The sequence below is a fragment of the Wasmannia auropunctata genome, unplaced genomic scaffold (assembly GCF_000956235.1).
Source record: "Wasmannia auropunctata unplaced genomic scaffold, wasmannia.A_1.0 LD336099.1, whole genome shotgun sequence".
In the NCBI taxonomy this organism is placed as follows: domain Eukaryota; kingdom Metazoa; phylum Arthropoda; class Insecta; order Hymenoptera; family Formicidae; genus Wasmannia; species Wasmannia auropunctata.
This window is the reverse complement of record NW_012026791.1, coordinates 1611542-1630344: the sequence shown is the minus strand read 5'-3', so window position 1 is coordinate 1630344 and position 18803 is coordinate 1611542. Positions and strand designations below refer to the sequence as shown.

Sequence of the window (18803 nt, the reverse complement as noted above, 5' to 3'; positions counted from 1 at the left end):
GCGGGAGGGAGTATCGCGTAGGGTTAAATGGCGTAACGAGCCCGATCGTATGGCGCAAGACGCCATGGTGGATGTTCGCAGGTCGCCTAGCCGCATAGCCAGGGATTCGAATTTAATCCGGATTAGTTCGTAAGGGTCACAATATCCTCCCCTCTGGCTGCACCTCGTCGCCGTCCGCCCCATCGTCCCGTGCACACGGATGCGCGCATATAGACGTCCAGGTAAATCCGTACGGAACACACGCGGACGATTATCCTAATTCCGAGCTGACGCTTACGGCTCGCGGACTAAAAGGGGACAAACGATCTCGTCTTTCCAGCTCATCTTTGATGCATGCCGACGCGAAATCATTTCTTGATTAAAAAAAAAAGCGATGACACCTCTTCTACTTTTGGATGTATCTGTTTCCTATAGCTTCTTGTACAAAAGACTTTTGATAAAATGAAGAAATTAACATAATTATAATCATTACAGATTGCATTCTGTTTATGCGACTATATAGTTTTCAAAGTTTAACGTCATTAAATAAAAAAAATTATATCAAAGATTTAACAGACCGTCGCTTATTTGCGCCAATGTTACCTCTCTCCAATAAATCTCGTTGCACGTTTTATCGTCTCAGTTAAAAATAAGTGGGTCGCGCTTTCGAAAATTCGAAAAATTTAAAAAAGTCTAGCCTGGATTAAGAGAAGGTGAAGATAAGAACTGAGAGAAAGGCAGAAAAACGATCATGGGCATGGGAGAGGGGAAGGATTAACTGTGACGCACGGAGATTTAAGGAGGATCCTCGAAATCCGTAGATTTAGGAAGTGCGTGCTTCTGTCCACCCGCATCCCCCATCGCATCACGCCACCCTTTTCTCCTCGCCTGCTAGGTCGGGGACTGGAAAAGCAAATATGTACTCTAGCTCCCTGCATTCCTGCACGCCTTCGAAATGCCGAACTACAGAATATCCTTCTCCCTGCCTCTCTCTTAAGAACACTTAAACCAATTTCTCCGTAGAAGTTAGCCGGGGAAAAGAATCGCAGGAGGACACAATTTGACAACTTAATATGATATACGATGCAATTTCTTTCCTCCCTTTCTTAGATCCTTTTTCGTAGCGTTAAGAGAACCGAACAACGGATGACAGTAGAAAAAGCAAGCCTTGCAACGATATAAGTGATAGATTGGGAAGTATTTAATTATGAACGCCCGTTCGATTTTGTATACGTAAAAAGATTGGTTTTCTCCGCTCTACAATAATCTTTGTCTATGTTCTGCGGAAAGTATCGTCTACAAATTTTAGCGTCAATTAAAATTAGAATGCCAAGCGTCACGACATCTCCGTTTAATATATAGCATTTAATTCTCACTGCAAACGGGCGCGTGCAAATTGTTTCCACCGCATTATCGAGGATCAAGGAAATTCCGCCGATAGTCTATCTCGTTTACGAGCTTTAACGACCCCTCTCGCGCGACCTCCGTCGGCGTACGCACGTCTTCGTCATTCTCAGCGGAAGCGGACTTTATGACGCGACATGGCAACTGAGTTTCTGGATTGTCGCCAATGAAATTGGAGCATTTCAAGCTCTTTGTATTCGTAATATTATGGGGCAATAATCTTTTGCAATAGATAGATAAATGATGACAGTACCACAACAGCTAGCATTATCTTTAGATTACGAAATTTGTAATACCATAAGTAGAGTTGTATTACTCTTTGTTTCCTTTTTATAAATGAATATTATTAAGCTGGACAAACATAATATTATGTGTATAATCTTAAAGTGAAGTAAAAAGGGAAAAAAATTAAAATCGAAATTATAAAATTATTTAAACTTTAAATGTATCGTTTTTTTCCTCTTTACTCTCTTATTTATTACACAAGAGCTATATCGGCCTTCGCCGGACGTGAGACGGTGACGGCGATTAACGGCCGCTTCCGTTCGGCAGAGTGCATTAATGGACGTGACATCGGTGCATCGTTACCGCATTTTCCTTGCCGCCGCGTCGCACGCGTTATCCCAACCGAGTTACGCGTTGTAAAGACGTTCAATCTGTTTTCGCACGATCCGGTCTCTCGTAAAAGGTGACTCAATTCGCCCCGGCTAATCGACGATTTACGGCCGCGGGAACCCCCCTGCGCAAGCCGCCACACCCTGAGATGCAACCCGAGGTAATGGGGTGTATATGCACTCGTAGGGACAAGATGGGAAGGAAACGGGACGAACGTATTTCATTAGACGAGACTTCAAATATGTTCATATCAAATTGGCGACCGTATAGCATTTCTTCATTGTATTATTTTGCACAATATTCTTGAATTATCATAAAAATTATTTAAAATAAAATAATTGTAATGAAAGTTCCATCAAACCTTACTCTTCAAATTTCGTCAAAATAAAATGTTGATAACATTGATATACCAATTGCTTATACGCTCTCTTTCTCTAATCTTAATGGGTAATTAATAAATCATTTACATAAAAAGCACGAATAATGAAATATAAAAAAAAAATACTTACCTGTACTGGAGGCGGATTTGCTGAGATCGAAGCCCTCCTGCTTGGGACTGGCGTTGATTTCTTGCTTTGGGTGCTGGTTGTGCGCGGTGAACGGTGTCTGGGGTGTCTGCGATTGCAGCGGGTGCACCGGCGGGTGCTGAGACGCGTTCTGCGGCTGAGACTGCTGGGACTGGTGAGACTGGGGGCTCCTCGGTAACGAGGACACGCTGCTCGGTCTCGATGGTGGCGAGGCCTTGTGCGTCAATGCCAACGCTTGGCTCTGCAATCGCGAGAGAGTATTAATCTTTGAAAAATTTATTTTAAACAATAGATACAATTTTTCGGCGCACTGGATGATATTGACTATTTAGAGCCACTATCGTACGCATAACTAAAATGCGGCACATCTATTGCGTCCAAAAAGGAGAAATAGGGGAAAGTGATCTCATCTATTTAAAAGAATTAAGAATATTATATAGAGAAATTCGATAAGCTCTACGTTATAAAATGTAAGAATCTTTTTATGTACCGAGAGGACGCGAAAGAAAGTTTAATACCGGGAAGCATGATTTGTACATTTTTACGCTTATTACTCAGGCAACAAGTTCTTCCCCCGGCTCCTGCATTGTCCCCGGCAAAGTTTCACAGCGAAAATATTTTCTGCGTACAAGAGCACGTTATGTAAATTATTGTGATGTTTATTTCATCGCTCGTTTATGCATAATCCAGCGAGAGTGCGGTAATCGCCGCGGGGTAATATAAATCCTTCGCTGTCCTTAATCTTCGAAGACAAAATTCCCCTGGCATATCATGCTTCTAACGGTCGCGTGACTTTTTTACAGGGGCGATTACTATATAAAAGTTTTCTGCAGACGTGTAGCTTCTATACTAATCTTCAAAATATAAAAAGTATTATCGTAAATAATTGTTATATGCATATCTCAATTTTCCATATCTTCTTAATTTTTATAGGTTCCAAATTTTTTAAACAGATTTCTACGATAATAATATATTACGGGAATTAAATATGACGTTTTATTTTCATCAAGATCGCACCATCGATCGCGATAACCGATCTACCATAGAATCGGCTTCTGAAAAGAAAAAAGAGATAACTCGCGCGCGAATTAACTATGCGCGATTGGAGGCAATCTAGCGATTAAAAAAGCCTTCGGCGGCAATTCACGGTGGGAGCGTCGCCTAAACGCGGTCAAATCTACGACGTTTCGGTCGGGCCGAGCGAGCCGGATGATCTAAGCGTCGTCGCCGATGAAATCTGAGCACGTGCTCAATTCCGAGCGGCGGCCAGGCTAAGGCATAAGCGCGGACTTAGATTTATGTATGAGTGAACTGAACTTAACACTAACGGCTAAGCCGTCCACGGTGTCAACTGGGGTCAACTGGGCCCAGAATGCGACAATCCTACACCACCGCCGCAGCAGCCGCTGCCGCTGCCGCGTCGCCGCCGCCGCGCGCCGCGTCGCCGCCGCCGATGTGCGAAATGCACCGCGGAGCGATGATTTTCGTCTGGAAACTGGATCGTCGATGACGCCTCCGTGGAATACGGAGCGTCAAGCGGCAGAACGAGCCGAGATGCAGCGAGGCGGCGTTTAACCCACCGTGATCCTTCGCGGCTTCCCCGCCGCGTTCGTGTTCGCTCGCAATCAGCGATTTTCGCGGCTACTTAGTCTCGTTATTTAATCACGAAATTATAAAATTTAATCAGCCGGCACTCACGCATGCGCCACGAGGCAACCTTGAATAATCGACGACGAGCACCGTATTAATTACTCCGCGAAAATGATAGTTTCGATTATTAATAGATCGCACGAAACTCATCGACGTTTTATATTTTTGTAAATTAATTCTATTAGATCGCGAATCAACTAAGCTTAAGCTTTTTTATTTTTTCTCAATAATGAAAGCTTTGCTCACGTGGCTTTACTCGTGAGAAATATGAAAATATAAAAAAATATATAGATATACATATCATACATATCACCGTATAAATCATAGAATTCAGATTAAAAATAAAAAGAAAATATATCTTCTTGCATCTAGTTTTTAATATTTTTATACGTCGCTTCTCTCATCGATCTAACGATCGGCTGCAAAGGATCGACCGGCGATTTTTTCGCTTGCCCGGACTGTACCGGGGTACCAGCTACTGTTTCGGGAGCTCTTCGAGGTATGCACTCGCAAAAAACACGTCAGACCGCTGAAGACCCGGGCCCGGAACGGGAGTGAGCGAGAAGAAGATGATGAAGAAGAGGAAGGAGGAGGTGGAGAAGGGAAGCGGAGAAGCGGGATGCCTGAAGGTGCCGAACAGAGCGAGAAAGAGAGATAAGGGCCGGCCGGCATCATTGACGAAAGAGAGACGAGCGGGAGCGACGGGCCCCGAGGGTCCACGTGAATTGGAAGAGGACGGCCGTGGGGTCCCCCGGCTTTCCACGCGAGGAATGAAGACGGACGCGAGACCGAAAGCGGGAGCGTGTAAGAAGGGGCAACAGGTGGATGGGGTTAGCGGCTTATCCGGCTAACGCCCCAAGTGATATCGCGGTAACTCTGCTGTGACGTGCGAGGGGTTACGACGATGTTGTCGTAAAATCAGGAATTTCGGTTCGCTCATCGATCCGGCTTTCGCCGCGGTTGAGAATTCGCTTGGCCTCCCGTCGGAATTGGGGAATCGCGTCGGGAAGGCGTTAGGCCGAAGAAATCATCCGGCGCGAGAAACACGGTCCTTCGAAAATTCGCTCGCTCGACAAAAATTGCTTCGTATCAGATATCATTAATTGCGCGGTAATTAATGTGACGAAGTTAACGAAATGGTCCGTAAAAAGCGATTGGCATATTCGGTAAATAGATGAAATTGAAATAAAGAATTAGAAGAGAGTATGCGTGAGAAAAAGTTGTAATTGGCGATAATATTAGTCGCAATAATTGTCGAAAGTATTTTTTCACGTCATGCTATTTATCCAAGTTGTCGCCTCATAAATATTAATGAAAAAGAAGAATTGTTTGAATTGAACAGGAGTAAAAGCGATACACAATAAAATGTTTTAGCGAAACTATATCCGCCGTATACTCGCGAACGTATTGCCGATATACAAAAGACGACGGATGCTGCGGAGACACGTTCAATTTGAGCGAGGCAGCGTGAATTCGCACGAACGTACACTCCTCATCGCGCGCGGACCGTGACGACAGTAAAAAATGGAATGGCAAATATAATTAACCGCGAAGCGCGGAGCGCGATATCGCACCGCGCCACGGACGACGACAGTTCGGCAGGCGTTTATCAACGGATCAGCTTATCTACCGGGTGTAACGGGTGATACGCAGCGACGGCGTTTCCTGCTGGTGTGTTTCCCGTTAATGCGATAACCTTAATCGCTGACCGTGCACAGGATCTATCCGTGGACCTGCCCCTGGGGAGAGTCTGACGGAATTCGACGGAATTGACCGCGACGGAGCGGCGGCAGCGGCGCTCCGGATCGTCCGCAACCAAACGAGCTTACGTAAGGCCGAATCGCGATGACAGTCTTTAATGTTTAGCCAATTGAACGCGTGGTCCTTTTCGGCGTACGTCTTACGTCAGCGGCATCGTTCCTCGTGCGGCCAATTCTACCCGTCGAAACAGAAAAAAAAGAGAGAGAAAGAGAGAAGACTCACGACTCACGCTCTGTCGCCCCTTCGTACGAGGATCCTTCCTTCTCGTCTCGTCTCGTCTCGTCTCGCGATTTCTGTTCTGACGACGTTCGATGCGCGTAAATTATTGGACGCTCGTCTCGCTTGTCTTTATTAATTCTTCGAATGCTGCATTAGCCCCGCGTTCGCGTCATGAAAAATCGCGCTGCGGTCCGAAGCTGTGAACGATACGTCGCGCCACGGCGTTCTCGGAGAATGTGAGATCAGTTTAGGATATGAGTTCATTCCAGTTGCGTTTTAAAGCAGAAATAATCAAAATAACTCAATAACACATAGTTACTGACTCGACATTCTATTAAAGTCTGTCATTCTATGATCAAAAAATTGTAACTTTAATTTCGAAATGAGGAGAGAATTTTTAATTCATTTACCTTCGGGATTTTTTGCGAGTTTCTTATTGATCCAATGAAGATATTTGCTGTGAAAATTATCTAAGGATTTTGACTAGTATTCAACTGTGGGGTCGAAATAAGTTTTTAAAACTACAGGCTATAATAACAGTTTTCTTAAATCCCGTAAAACTTTATAGGAAACTCGTGATAGTGATATAATTCCTTTATAATTATTAAAGACTCCAATTATATATAGAGATAAGCTATATTCTGGAACATGCTTTTATAGAACATTGTAAAGCACTCGCCGACTCCTAATCTCCATCGATATATAATAACGCGCAGCATTGTGTGTACCAATAACAATTCGCAAATCTACTTAACAAAAATTAAAGCGATTCTCTATCTGTTTCAGCGCGCGCGATAATTTTCGCTATCTTTCGGCGGTCATCGCATGAAATGGAATTAAATGTGGCGCGACCCATATTAATCTGCAACATTCTAATCACGCTTATCGAAATATCGAGCCGGCGATATCCCCGAGCGATAATTGGCTGCCTCTTTGTGACAGATAATCCGCGGATTGATGCGTTTGCGATCGCGTTACGTAAATTGTTGCCGACTGTGGTGTCGGATACCTCGTTCCTAAGTGCAAAACATGGTAGAGCTGAAAGATTAGAAAGCAATAGATAGGATCTTGCAATGATCGCCGATTTCGAGGGTTTACTGGAGAAAGTAACAAGAACGCGCAAGTATTTCAAAATTACAGTTTAATTGACCATATATAAAAATTACTCTTTAATATTAACGTCAGAAGAGATTTATAAATATACATTTCAAGTTTAGCGTTAGCGAAGTATTTACGTAATATTAATATTAATAAATCTTAAAATAAAAATACAATGCTTTTTTTTCATAACGATTTAAACTGAATGAAATAATAATAACACAGGATTTCTGAAATATCTCTCTCTCTTTCTTCTAAAAATATATAATTATATTACGCTAATCTTCATGGGATAATTGTTGTTACGCATTCTGATTAAAAAAGAATTAATACGATATAAAAGAACGCGTGCTCTTAATAAAGTTACCCGACACGAAACCGCTCGCTTCGCCGTAACCAATTTTTCCTCACACAAAATATTCACCGAGAAAACAAAAGATCGTGTCTGCGGCATAAAAAGGCAATGTAAAAGGCCTACGGAAAGAGGACCGCGAGCTCTACCTGCGTTTGATATATCGGCTTCGGTGGCCGGATAGATGGATTACAATCATTCTGGGAGCTGGGGTGGTCAAATACCGTGACCATGCGTGTTTCAAACGTATCCTCGTGCACGCACACGTATATACGTACGACGCACTTTCGAGTACACACGTGGCGGCCCGTGCGTGCACGCGGGCAGTCCTGCGTGCAACGCGCTGCAAGGACGCGTTTACAAGTACCAGAATGCAGAAGGTGCGTCGCGGCAGCGCGTGAAAATTTTACATTCGCGAGCTCTTTCTTTCTTTCTCTCTCTCTCTCTCTCTCTCTCTCTCTCTCTCTCTCTCTTCTCGCTAACGTTTTTCTGCTTGTGTTTCATATCGCGAGTCTGCGCGCGGCTCTGTTACGTTTATTAAACGTTTATTACGCGTCGTGGATCTAGATATAATATATCGATAGCGACAGAAAATTTAATTAACTTTGCAACGCCACGCCTATCCCTTTTTTTATTTTTCCCTCGCGTGCGATCATTATGCTCGGCAGTTTCGCGAACGCCACGTCGCTTTGTTGCGGCTGTACAATTGCTGTCATTTACGTACATTAGTTTGCTCCTTAGACGGTGTGATTGAAATTACTACAACGCGAATTATGAAGATTGAATTTAGATTTTTTTTTACACATCCTGTAATCCAAGTCAGTCCTTGCGTTTTCACAAGAACGAACTATGAAATGAGTCTTCGTATGTTAATACCGCAAGCATGTAGGCAGAGCTTCATGTATTTGACAGCATTATGAGATTATCCTCGGTCTTTGACTTCTTTTGTGAAATCTGCACGGATATAATGTATCTCTCGAGATGCTTTTGTATAAATTGAATGAATATCTTCCCTTTTAAAATATTTTATTTATGCTCTATCTATTACGAATAGTATGCATGTGACTCTTCTGACAAAATGGCCCATGCCATATAATTCACGCATGATAAACGGACAATTTTTTTGAAATACATGACATACACTGCGTGTATAATATTCCAACGTAGTATTACTACTCGCATGAAAAGCACATGAGATTTACTAAAAATGTTAGTATTTCTTCGAATATTTCTTGTAACGGTTAAAACGTAAGCAGAACGTGGGATTAATTGTAAAACAGAGCGTATTATATTTTTGCGATAATTTTATTTTAATTTATTTATTACGACAATTTATGTAAACGATTTTTTACGAATGTATACTCGTGACGTTTTTCATCGTTGATTTTTCGATAGCCTGCACGGTGAGCTGAAGGCGGCCATGGATCGAGAGATCGAGCGGTCAATGGAGACATGCGGTCTTATTCCGTTGAATGCCAGAACATGAACATGGTCGTGGCACAGGAAGAAGGCAGGGGCACATCCGTATCGTGGTCAGAACCCGTGACCCCCCGATACGTACATACACGTGTAAACGTACGCGCGTTCGTCCGCACGGCACACACGCGAGCCGCGGCTTTGCCAAGGATTATCCCCCGCCCTGCGTTGCCCTCGGTTTTCATTGTTGAGATCGCGAAGCGTCGGATATGCGCGTCGGATCTGAATTTGGTATATACGCGATTTTTGTTGCGGAGAATCGAGTCTAAATCCGAGCGAGTGCTCCGCGCTGCGCTTAAACGGATAATTATTTCCTTCCCAAGCGATCGCACAGTCCGATAAGTAACGTGTTTTTCTTTTCGATGTTGCATAGATTACGTGAATGTTTACCTAAATGTATATTGCTCTATATTTTTTACTTCAACTCGAAGCAATGCGCGTCTCGAAAGGTGAGATTTCAGGATAAGATTCGCGTGCGCGCGAGAAGACGAACATTTCCATTTTAGTCTGTCGGAATTTTTCGCATTTTCCTACGTAACGTTCCCGATTTATTATTTTCTTAAACAATCGCGCGATGTAGAAACGACGCCTCGTTTACTTATTTTAGATACTGGAATAATCGCGCGTTGAAGTGGCCAGTCAATGGCTTTGAGATGCGAAAGAATGTGCCAAATTGATGACGAAGGAATTAAACGGACTGAAAGCGCGTCCAGAGAGAGAAAGAGAGAGAGAGAGGGGTGCAAGAAGCGATAGGGTGGCCAATTGGCTGTGTAATGTCAGAAAGGGGTTGCTTCTCGCCCCTCGTATACTCGCTGACACAGTGTATAGACGCTGCGTTATTTTTATAAGTTCGGCAGACCGAACGCCGAAAACGATGCTGGCACGCTAATCCACGACGTAAACCGTTTTATCGGAATTTTATATTCCTCGTCAAATTAAGGTCACACGTATTTTCGATGTAGCTGTAATTTTTTTATCTCCCTCTCATATGTTAAAAAAACATGTTTATAATTTTTCGGCGTGAGAAAAAGGATTTTAATCTATCCTAATCGATAAGTTAGTAATTCTACGTAGAATTTACTTCAATTACGCTTTAATTTGCTAATAAAGAGCTCATCATAAAAAAACTAAATTGTGCAAATATAAAATATAATTAATTCAATTTTTTCGCTTTTATATCTGTTATATTTATTGTGAAAAAAAATTCTTTTTTTAAAACTGCATTTCTATAATATTATTCTTTAAAAAATGTAATATTTTTTACACTCTAATAAATTTTTGAAATATTGCTGTTATATATGTACCTATAGATATATATATATATTTTGTTTTTTTATGATTTTATGATGAATTTTTCCAATTTCATTTAAGAAAAGAAATTACGATCGCATGAATAATTGATAATATTTTATATACAACATTTCATTCAGTTTGAAACAAAAAAATGAAAGATTACCTGTACTTGATCCGTCTTCGTGTTAGCAGCCATCCATGCCTCTACAAAGGTGTCCATTGCGCTCTGAAAATCCATTCCCTCCTGGGGCCTCAATAATTCTCCTGGGCCTCGGAAGTCGCCGCCATTCGTGACATATCGCGTTATACTCGAATTCTCACAAACTCATAGCGTTAATTTTAGCCCTGGCACTTAAAATCAATTAAGAGTCGAATACGATCGGAAAGATGCCGACAGGTCTCTAACAATAAGTCAAATGTCAGTTTTTCTTGCCTTCTAAACGTCACTTCGCGCACCCGTGCATACGATAAATATTGATCGCGTGAATGACATAAAACTTATTTACGATCGAAATCACAGACGTATTGAGAGACGTGCATGAAATGTACGTTTGATTTACGTAGGTGGTTCTTACTATTACGAGTCCTTAATTTCTAGCTACTGTATGCTAACGATTAACACGTGGGTGATCATTTTTTTCTTATACGACTTACACACCTACAATCACTACAATCTGCTCTAAGTTCTATCTTGGTTAGGTTAAGTTGAAATATTAAATATGCGATTAAACTGCGCGTACCTCTGACTAGACTGCGGAAAATCACACACGTGCCCGCAACTCATTACGATAAGTATCGTCCCGGAGTAAAATCGGAGTAAATAGAGCGATCTACAGTCTCGTCCCGCTTCCCGATCACCAATCGGCACGTCCGTTCGTTCAGAACGTCACGTACACAATGCCGATCGAAGTCTTTCAATTTTATCGATCACAACATCAGTCAACGTCGCCGGTCGTTTCCCTGAGAAGGCCGCGAGGTTTTCGCACTGTTTTTCGGCGCGCGTCGGTCGTCACCAGTCATCAGACACCGAACATGTGCGTGGCTCTGCGTGGTCCGAAAACTCAGACTCGAAATCGATCCCTTCGGACGCTTTTTCTCTCGTCGGGGAGCCTCTTCGGAGCGGCTCGAGATCACGATCACGTTTTATTTCACGTCATCGTCTCATCTCTCTCTCGTCTCTTCCCGAGCGTATCTCTGAAAATCGCGTGCGATCGCCGAGCACCAACGGAATGTCATTCGCGCCGCCGGGGACGAGCGCACGGTCCGCGAGGACAGCACACGTTCGCAGGGAACGGCGTTCGAGCCGCGACTGTGCGCGTCGAGGCGTCGCGGCGCTCGATCTGCTGCCCCTACGACGCCCTACCCGCGAGCGCGCCGTCAGTATCAACCCCACCACCCGGTCCGTATCGCCGTTGCCACCACCACCACCGCCACCACCACCACCACCATCACCGTCACCACCACCTCCATCGCCCACCGCGATACCGTCGTCTCACGTCTACCGATATCGCGGCCGAGTGCCTCCTCTGGTCCTCACTCGGCTGCTGGTTCACCCTCTCGCTCGCCGACTCCTCCGGAACCCACCTTCGTCGTACCCCGCAGCCGGAGAATCCCGCCGTCTCGTTCCCGCGCTCCCTCTTATCCTCCCCCGATTTCGCTACGAAGCTTCCTCGCTCCGGATAAGGCGTCGTCCCTCTCGCGCTTTACCGCCTCCTGCTCCGTCGTCTTTGTTCGTCGCGTTAATTTCTTAGTTTCTTTCCGATCACAAATTCTTATCTGTTTCCACGCCATTAGTCGCGTTAATATTATACAATCGTAATGCGCCTTTAACTGATTACAAATTATATCTATTAAAATCCAAGAGTACAAATTTCCTTGAAATCTATGAAAATTTTCTTATTTTTTGGAGTCTTTTTTCACGCCTGTAATCTTTGTAGTTGTTTATTTAAATTAGATTTGTTTCTCATATTTTTCCTGTCATTAATCCTACCATTTTCTATCTTATTCTTCACATTTCTATCTATTTGTCAGAACATTTTCTCTTTCATAAACTACTGATTTTCTCTCTCTAGTCCAATTTCTTGCTCATATTCATACTTCTTCCTTGCGCCATGAAAAATCCGTTCTCTCATCCCATCCCATCCACCCATCTCGTCCTCTTTTTTTCGTAATCTTTCTCCATCGAATTCGATTCTCACCCGCCCTCTTCTCTGCATCGGCATCCCCACCGAAGGAATCCGTTCCGGGGGTGTGTCTAAAGATAATATGCACGTACACCTGTCCACCTTGCAACACACGTTCCTAGAGAGACTCGCGATGACCGAGCTTAAATGCGGAAGAGGCATGAAGCGATATCTATGTCACCACATCGATTTTTTCGTGGTCGCAATTGCGAGGCATTAGAACAAGTTTTTGTATTCACGAGACTTTATATAAAACGAGCTTGCGAACGAGCTTCATATATTTAGTTTTATATTAAGAAACTTTTTACTTTGTATTATTGAAACTTAAAATATTAACTGTACGTTGAATGAGAAGATGCTGAATAATAATCTTCAAGTATTAATTACTTTATTTAGTGGCTTAATATATCATTTGTGTGCGACAGATTATTTTCAAGTAAAATATTAAAATTGTATCAAGCATCAAATTTTCTTAATATACTTTTCATAGGTATTATTTTATATGTTTTCGGTAACGTGTGAGTATGAAATATTTTGCATAATGTAAAAATGTTACATATGTAAAAGTAACTGGAGATACGCAGTAATAAATAATTAAATATGACGTTTGAACAGATCGATTTAATTCCATGAGATAAGAAGCGACAGATGCGTATTCGGATTAGAAATTGATTCGATAGAATCATTCTTCGACCTTCGACACTAAAAAGCAATCAAGATCCGATACATCGAAATCTCATCCATTGATAAGGAAGCAGATTAATACGCTAAGAAACTTATATCTCCTCATTATCTGTCGGGCCAAAAATACGATTTGTAATTCGAGTGACTTTGTATCAACTTGAAAGAACAATGTTAATCAGAAATAAAATCTAATAAGAAAGTAACACGTTAAATAAGAATGTAAGACAAACTTAAAAGATACATCAGAGAGTTCACGAATATACATCCATTAGCAATGATTTTAAAAAAATTCTAAACTTCAACATTTCGTAAATGAAAACTTTTTTTTTCTTTTGCCTTATCTGATTAATCGGCGAAAATGATCTTAGATCAAGGTGGTACTTAATGCAGAAGTAAATTTCCATCGATATGTGAACCACAGTTCTCTCCGTGCTATTAAAATGGATCGTTCGGAACTGAGAGCATCAAAGGGAACGTACACACGCGTACGTATGTGTGCGTGCGTGCGTTCTCGCAGATTCCTGCAAACGTCGCCGTCGGATTAGACAATCTCTGGGAATTAATTTCCATAGACCACGAAAGTAGTATTCGTTACCGTTTCTAGCAGTATCCGCGAATTTTCGGTGCTTCGCGAGGGAGAGAGAGGACGTCCTTCCCGATTACATCCTTCCGCGTACGCGTACGTGTCGCACGCGCGCCTCTCGTAACGCACGTATATACGGCTTCACCTTCGTCGGATGCGATACGAAACAGCGGTGTGCGACGTGCTCCAAGATACGAGCGCGTTTATTATCATCTGATAATCCGCCGGAATTAGGTGAGCTCGCAACTCAACGTTGGCCGTTTTATCGGCCGGATTAACGATGAAATGAAGTATTTGTGGTGTAACCGAGGGATATCTACGTGGATCGGCAGATAATGCGGCGGTTACGTAACCGGTGGCAAAGTTTATTCGATAACTTTTTATCGACGATGTTACCTAATCTATCTGCCTTGACAAAAATCGGTTCGATCGGATGCGCTTTTGTTTTTTTCTCCCCGAATATATATGTATATAACTTGAATATGATACATATAATATATATATATATATATATATATATATAGGTATATATATATATATATATAACTTGAAAAGTTATATAATAGGAAAATACCGATGACGATTAATTATGATATCATGGATTGTCGCTGACGGTTTCACCACTTTCCGGTGGTCAGGAATATATCTTAAACACGTATAGCTTTGTTGATATAATTTTACTATTCAGAACGAATAAATTTGTGAATTTGTATCTTCAATTATATCGAATTAATACAGTTGAATAAAACCGATTTCTCGTGTTATTCACGTTGATTTAGCGAAATAAAAAAGTAACAAACTATCATAGCGTATACGATTTAATTTCAGCTTCAATAGTCGTCCGATTGGCATACTGGATAATCCTGGGATTAAAGCGAGCGCTCGAGAGATAATGCCTGATTCACCTGCCGCGTGTCGATCAATATATTGCTTTTACGTAACGCTAGGATGGCTTAATTTTTTTTTTAATAAAAATTATTTAATTACGATTGGTACAACGCGAGGAATGGTTTACTGCTGTTACGATAGCGCACGCCAGACAAAACCGCGACGGTAGTTTGGACAACATTTTAATTGAATAATTTAATTAAGACTTTCGAGTCTTTCAATTCTCAATTAATCAGATCTTGCATTCAATTAAAATAATCTTTTTTTTATAAAACAACTTGTCGGAAGTGATGTAGAATTATTCTCATTTTCAAATATTTATCTTTTTCTTTTACTCGTTTGTGTCATTTTTCATCTTACTTATCCATTTTTCGAACACGTTTTTACTGTAACACAAGCCTGTCTTGCGCGCTTCCGTGCGTATCACCGAAAACCGCGCGTGTAAATCTCCAGACAAATTTGTCTCGACAGACTAAGAGTCTAGCGAGAGATTTCGTTCGCCGCTACAGCATTTTACACTCGCCACATCCGAGCGCTTTATTTCGCGGGGATAGACAGTAAGCAGACGCGTCACAAACGCATCTGCGTCTTAATCCCACCGTTACGTCTTTAACCGTTCTGATCTACCATGCTATAATATAATTCAAGTTCGATATTAGATCCTAAGGGATTGTAAGAAGCTTTTGACATTTTATTTCATTTTATTTAACAATGCTAAAATTCGTTTAAAATTTTGTAAATATATTATTAAATTAAAAAAAATTTTTTTAATTATCTCTTCTATTTATTCTTACCTATTACTTTTACATACAATTGTTAAATACAAAATGCAAATGTAGAATAATAATAATCGACCGTGTGCAGTCCCTATTAACAAAGTTCTCCGTTCCTAGGATTATAATGAATACCGAGAATATGATTCATTGCCATCTATGCATATTAAGCGCCTTCGTAAATTACTCATTCTTGTTGAATGTTACCGGTCAATGTACCCAGCATCTAATCCCGCGTCGCTGATTACGACGCCGAAGCCAATAAAGCATCGTAATCAAGAGCCCCGTCTCAAACTTCCCCGACGCGGTCCGGCGATGCATTCTTCGTTTCGCCGCAACGAAGCCGGCGTCAGCTATTCCTACGGCGTACACCAGGCACACGCGTATAACGCACACGTACACGCGCTCGCGCGCCACCCGCTACCCGCGTGAGGGAGAAAGACGACGGGGGTGGAAACACGACAGTGGGGTAACGATTGCATCCGCGGATGGCTCTGATGCAATCTGTGTGCAAAGCGGTCTAAAGTTGCAACTCCTATACGACGGAGGGCCATGGGTGGGTACGTCGGCGAACAGGGAGAAGGGAAGAGTGGAACAGGGGTGCCAAGGGAGCGAAGGGGGGACGGTTTCGAGCCGCGGGTGGAAGAAGGACCGCGCGCCCTAGGTCGCGTCTCGGAACGGCGGGAGGGCCGCGCGGGGGTTAACGTTGTCGGGCGCGGTGGCCCTTGGCAGGGTGGTTTGCCAGGGTCGACAAAGCACCGGATGGTAAAGCCCTGTTCCCTGGGCGTGCACCCCCGAGCTTGCGGGCGGAGCTTGAATGGCACGCCTACCCCTGGAGCTTTCGTGTCGAACCACGAAGACCGGCGCGTTCGTCCTACGTCCAGGACGGTGTATATCCCCCACCTTGGATGCCTTCCTCGTTTCGGCTCTCTCTCTTTCCATCCGGAGCTTTTTCGAGGTAAGGACGCGAGCCTCGCCACCTTACGACGGGCACACGGACGTCGCACACTTCCGCGGGACGTGTACGCGTTTATCCGAGGTGTGGGAGGGTGGACTGGTGGAAAGAGGGAGAGAGAACTGCGACGGAGAAGCGGTCTAGGCGGGCTGGCTCGCTACGAGAAAAGCCGGGTTTTCTCCGAGAGGGGCGATAAAGGAGAACACAGCGGGAGGGAGGACTAAGAAGCGCAGGAGAGGGACAACTAAGGCGAGAGTAACGTATGCCCGGAGCTAATTTGCCGGAGCTTACCCGGGAAATTACGAGCGATCCCGCGCGATGCATCCGAATATCCTCGCCGTGGATCCTCGCCAATGGACGGCCACGCGGTGATACTCGGCTAGAATTAAAGGAAGCTCGCTCGGAAGCCCGGACTTCTAACTGCAACGACGTGACTTTCGACGCGGAGGAGCGTTCGTCTTTAAGAAAACTAACGTTTCCAGTGCATCTATACGTGTGTCAATCACTACTGCTTGCAGATTGCCTGTTCACAAAATATTTCTGACGGTTTTCTAGTCAGAAACCAATTTATCTCTCAATATTTTACTTTTCCGGTTTTGAAATTCAATAAAGAATTTACAGAATTTATAAAATTAATGACATGCGTAATTAAATTAAAAGCGTCTGACGACTTTAAAGGTATCTTTAATATTTTAAGTAATTTCATAATATAGAATTTATTCTACTGATAATAAACATCAAAGATTCAGCCATCACATACTCTGTACCTATATCGACTTTTGCTACTATAAGATATATTCACGTCTCAGCAAAATAATGCGCGTCACTGCGCAGAAAATATTTCGTGATACTTTCTACAGTGGCATTAAGAATGTCGCGTTCATATTACACTTCGCTGAAAGAAGTCCATAGACACTTCATGTAACTATCGAAAAATTAAGAGGTCCGAAATCATGTTTACATTGATTATCGCGCTACGATAAACACATTATTATTATGTGAAAAGAATCAGTTAGATGAATCGAATTTGTTATCAACGACATAATTTGCCGTATTAAATTTGTTATCCTCATTATTGATTACAAAACATTACGAGGATTATTTCACTCGTATTATTTATATATGTAAGTTACGATTTCAGTAATTTGACATTTTTGTAGTACATAAGTAAAAGTAATTCTTTTAAATAACAAATTTTAAAAATAAATCAATAGCTAAAACATAATATTTATTTCTCAGATACTTCAGATTTATACAAAATATAGATAAAATAATGGAAAATACAGGAGTATCTTATCGAGCAGTCTAAATAGTTTACAACGCAATTTATACACACTCGCGTGCTCGCTTCTTTCGATTGATTAGCGGGACCCCGCAATAAAATAAACTGCCTTCTCGAATTTCAATTTCATGGCCCGGCGCGACGGCGCGCCTACAGGCTCGCAATAATAATCGCAATGATAAAGAGGCATTTCGTACGGGCGGTCCGCCGGGGTAAGATACGTACTCTCGCCTGTCGAGGTACGCCCGCGATATCTGTCGCGCCGAATCTACACCGAGCATGTGGTCTCGACGGCGTTAAGATACAAATTGAAAACCATTTAGCAAATCTCCCCGTCATTCGAAGTGTTAATAAATTCAGGTTTACGAGGGTCGGAGGGTTACGTTATGGATCCGCGCGCGCGAGGCGAAAGGCGCGGCACGGCGCCTCGGCGCGGCGCGATGCCTTTAACTTGCATAAAAGCGACCGCGCGTATATACGCCTCGCTATACACGCGCGCAGGAAGGGAATCCTCGCGGAGAATATTTCGAGCCATCGGAACGGATCTTTTTATCGCTCGATCGAGCGGAAGCTCGCGTGCGGAATATACGGCCGTGCAATTTGCTGAACCGAAGGTAACGTGTGCGCGAACGTTAATAAAGACGCGGCGGAGAGAGATGAAAATTCAAAGTAAGGATAGACGTGTTTTATACATTGCGTCAGTGTTACGTTATTTATAACCCGCTTGCGAATCAATGTTCGGGGAGATAGAAGAAATTGTGATAAAAAGTGGGAACGTAGGTATAAGTTACACGCAGGTTTTCGATTATTTTGTAGTACCTAGTCGAGCGGAGATAATAAAAACTGTACGATAAAACATTTTCCGAGTTTAAAATTCATCGATCGTATATAACTATATCATAAAATTATTATAATTTCATCTTTAAATTGCGAGATTACAGTGAAAAAAGAATCTGGTTGCATTAAGAGGAAATCTGTTAGAGTCAACTAGTATGTCTGTTTGAAAATCGACGAATCAGAATTCTTGTACGATTCACCAAACGAATATGATTAATTTTTTCTTGTTAAATCTACCAGAATT

The 18803-nt window shown here is 42.6% G+C and overlaps 1 protein-coding gene across 1 annotated transcript in view; it reads right to left on the bottom strand.

Annotated features, from left to right (window-relative positions):
• The window catches only part of LOC105462456, a 44953-nt gene extending 33272 nt beyond the window's left edge, over positions 1-11681 (bottom strand). The window contains exons 1-2 of the mRNA XM_011709073.1: positions 10538-11681; positions 2508-2766 (exon numbers count right to left, since the gene is read on the bottom strand). Coding sequence (XP_011707375.1) covers positions 2508-2766; positions 10538-10612 — 334 coding nt within the window. The 5' untranslated portion in view covers positions 10613-11681. The remainder of the gene's footprint in view (positions 1-2507; positions 2767-10537) is intronic.
• Positions 11682-18803: the final 7122 nt, after the last annotated feature.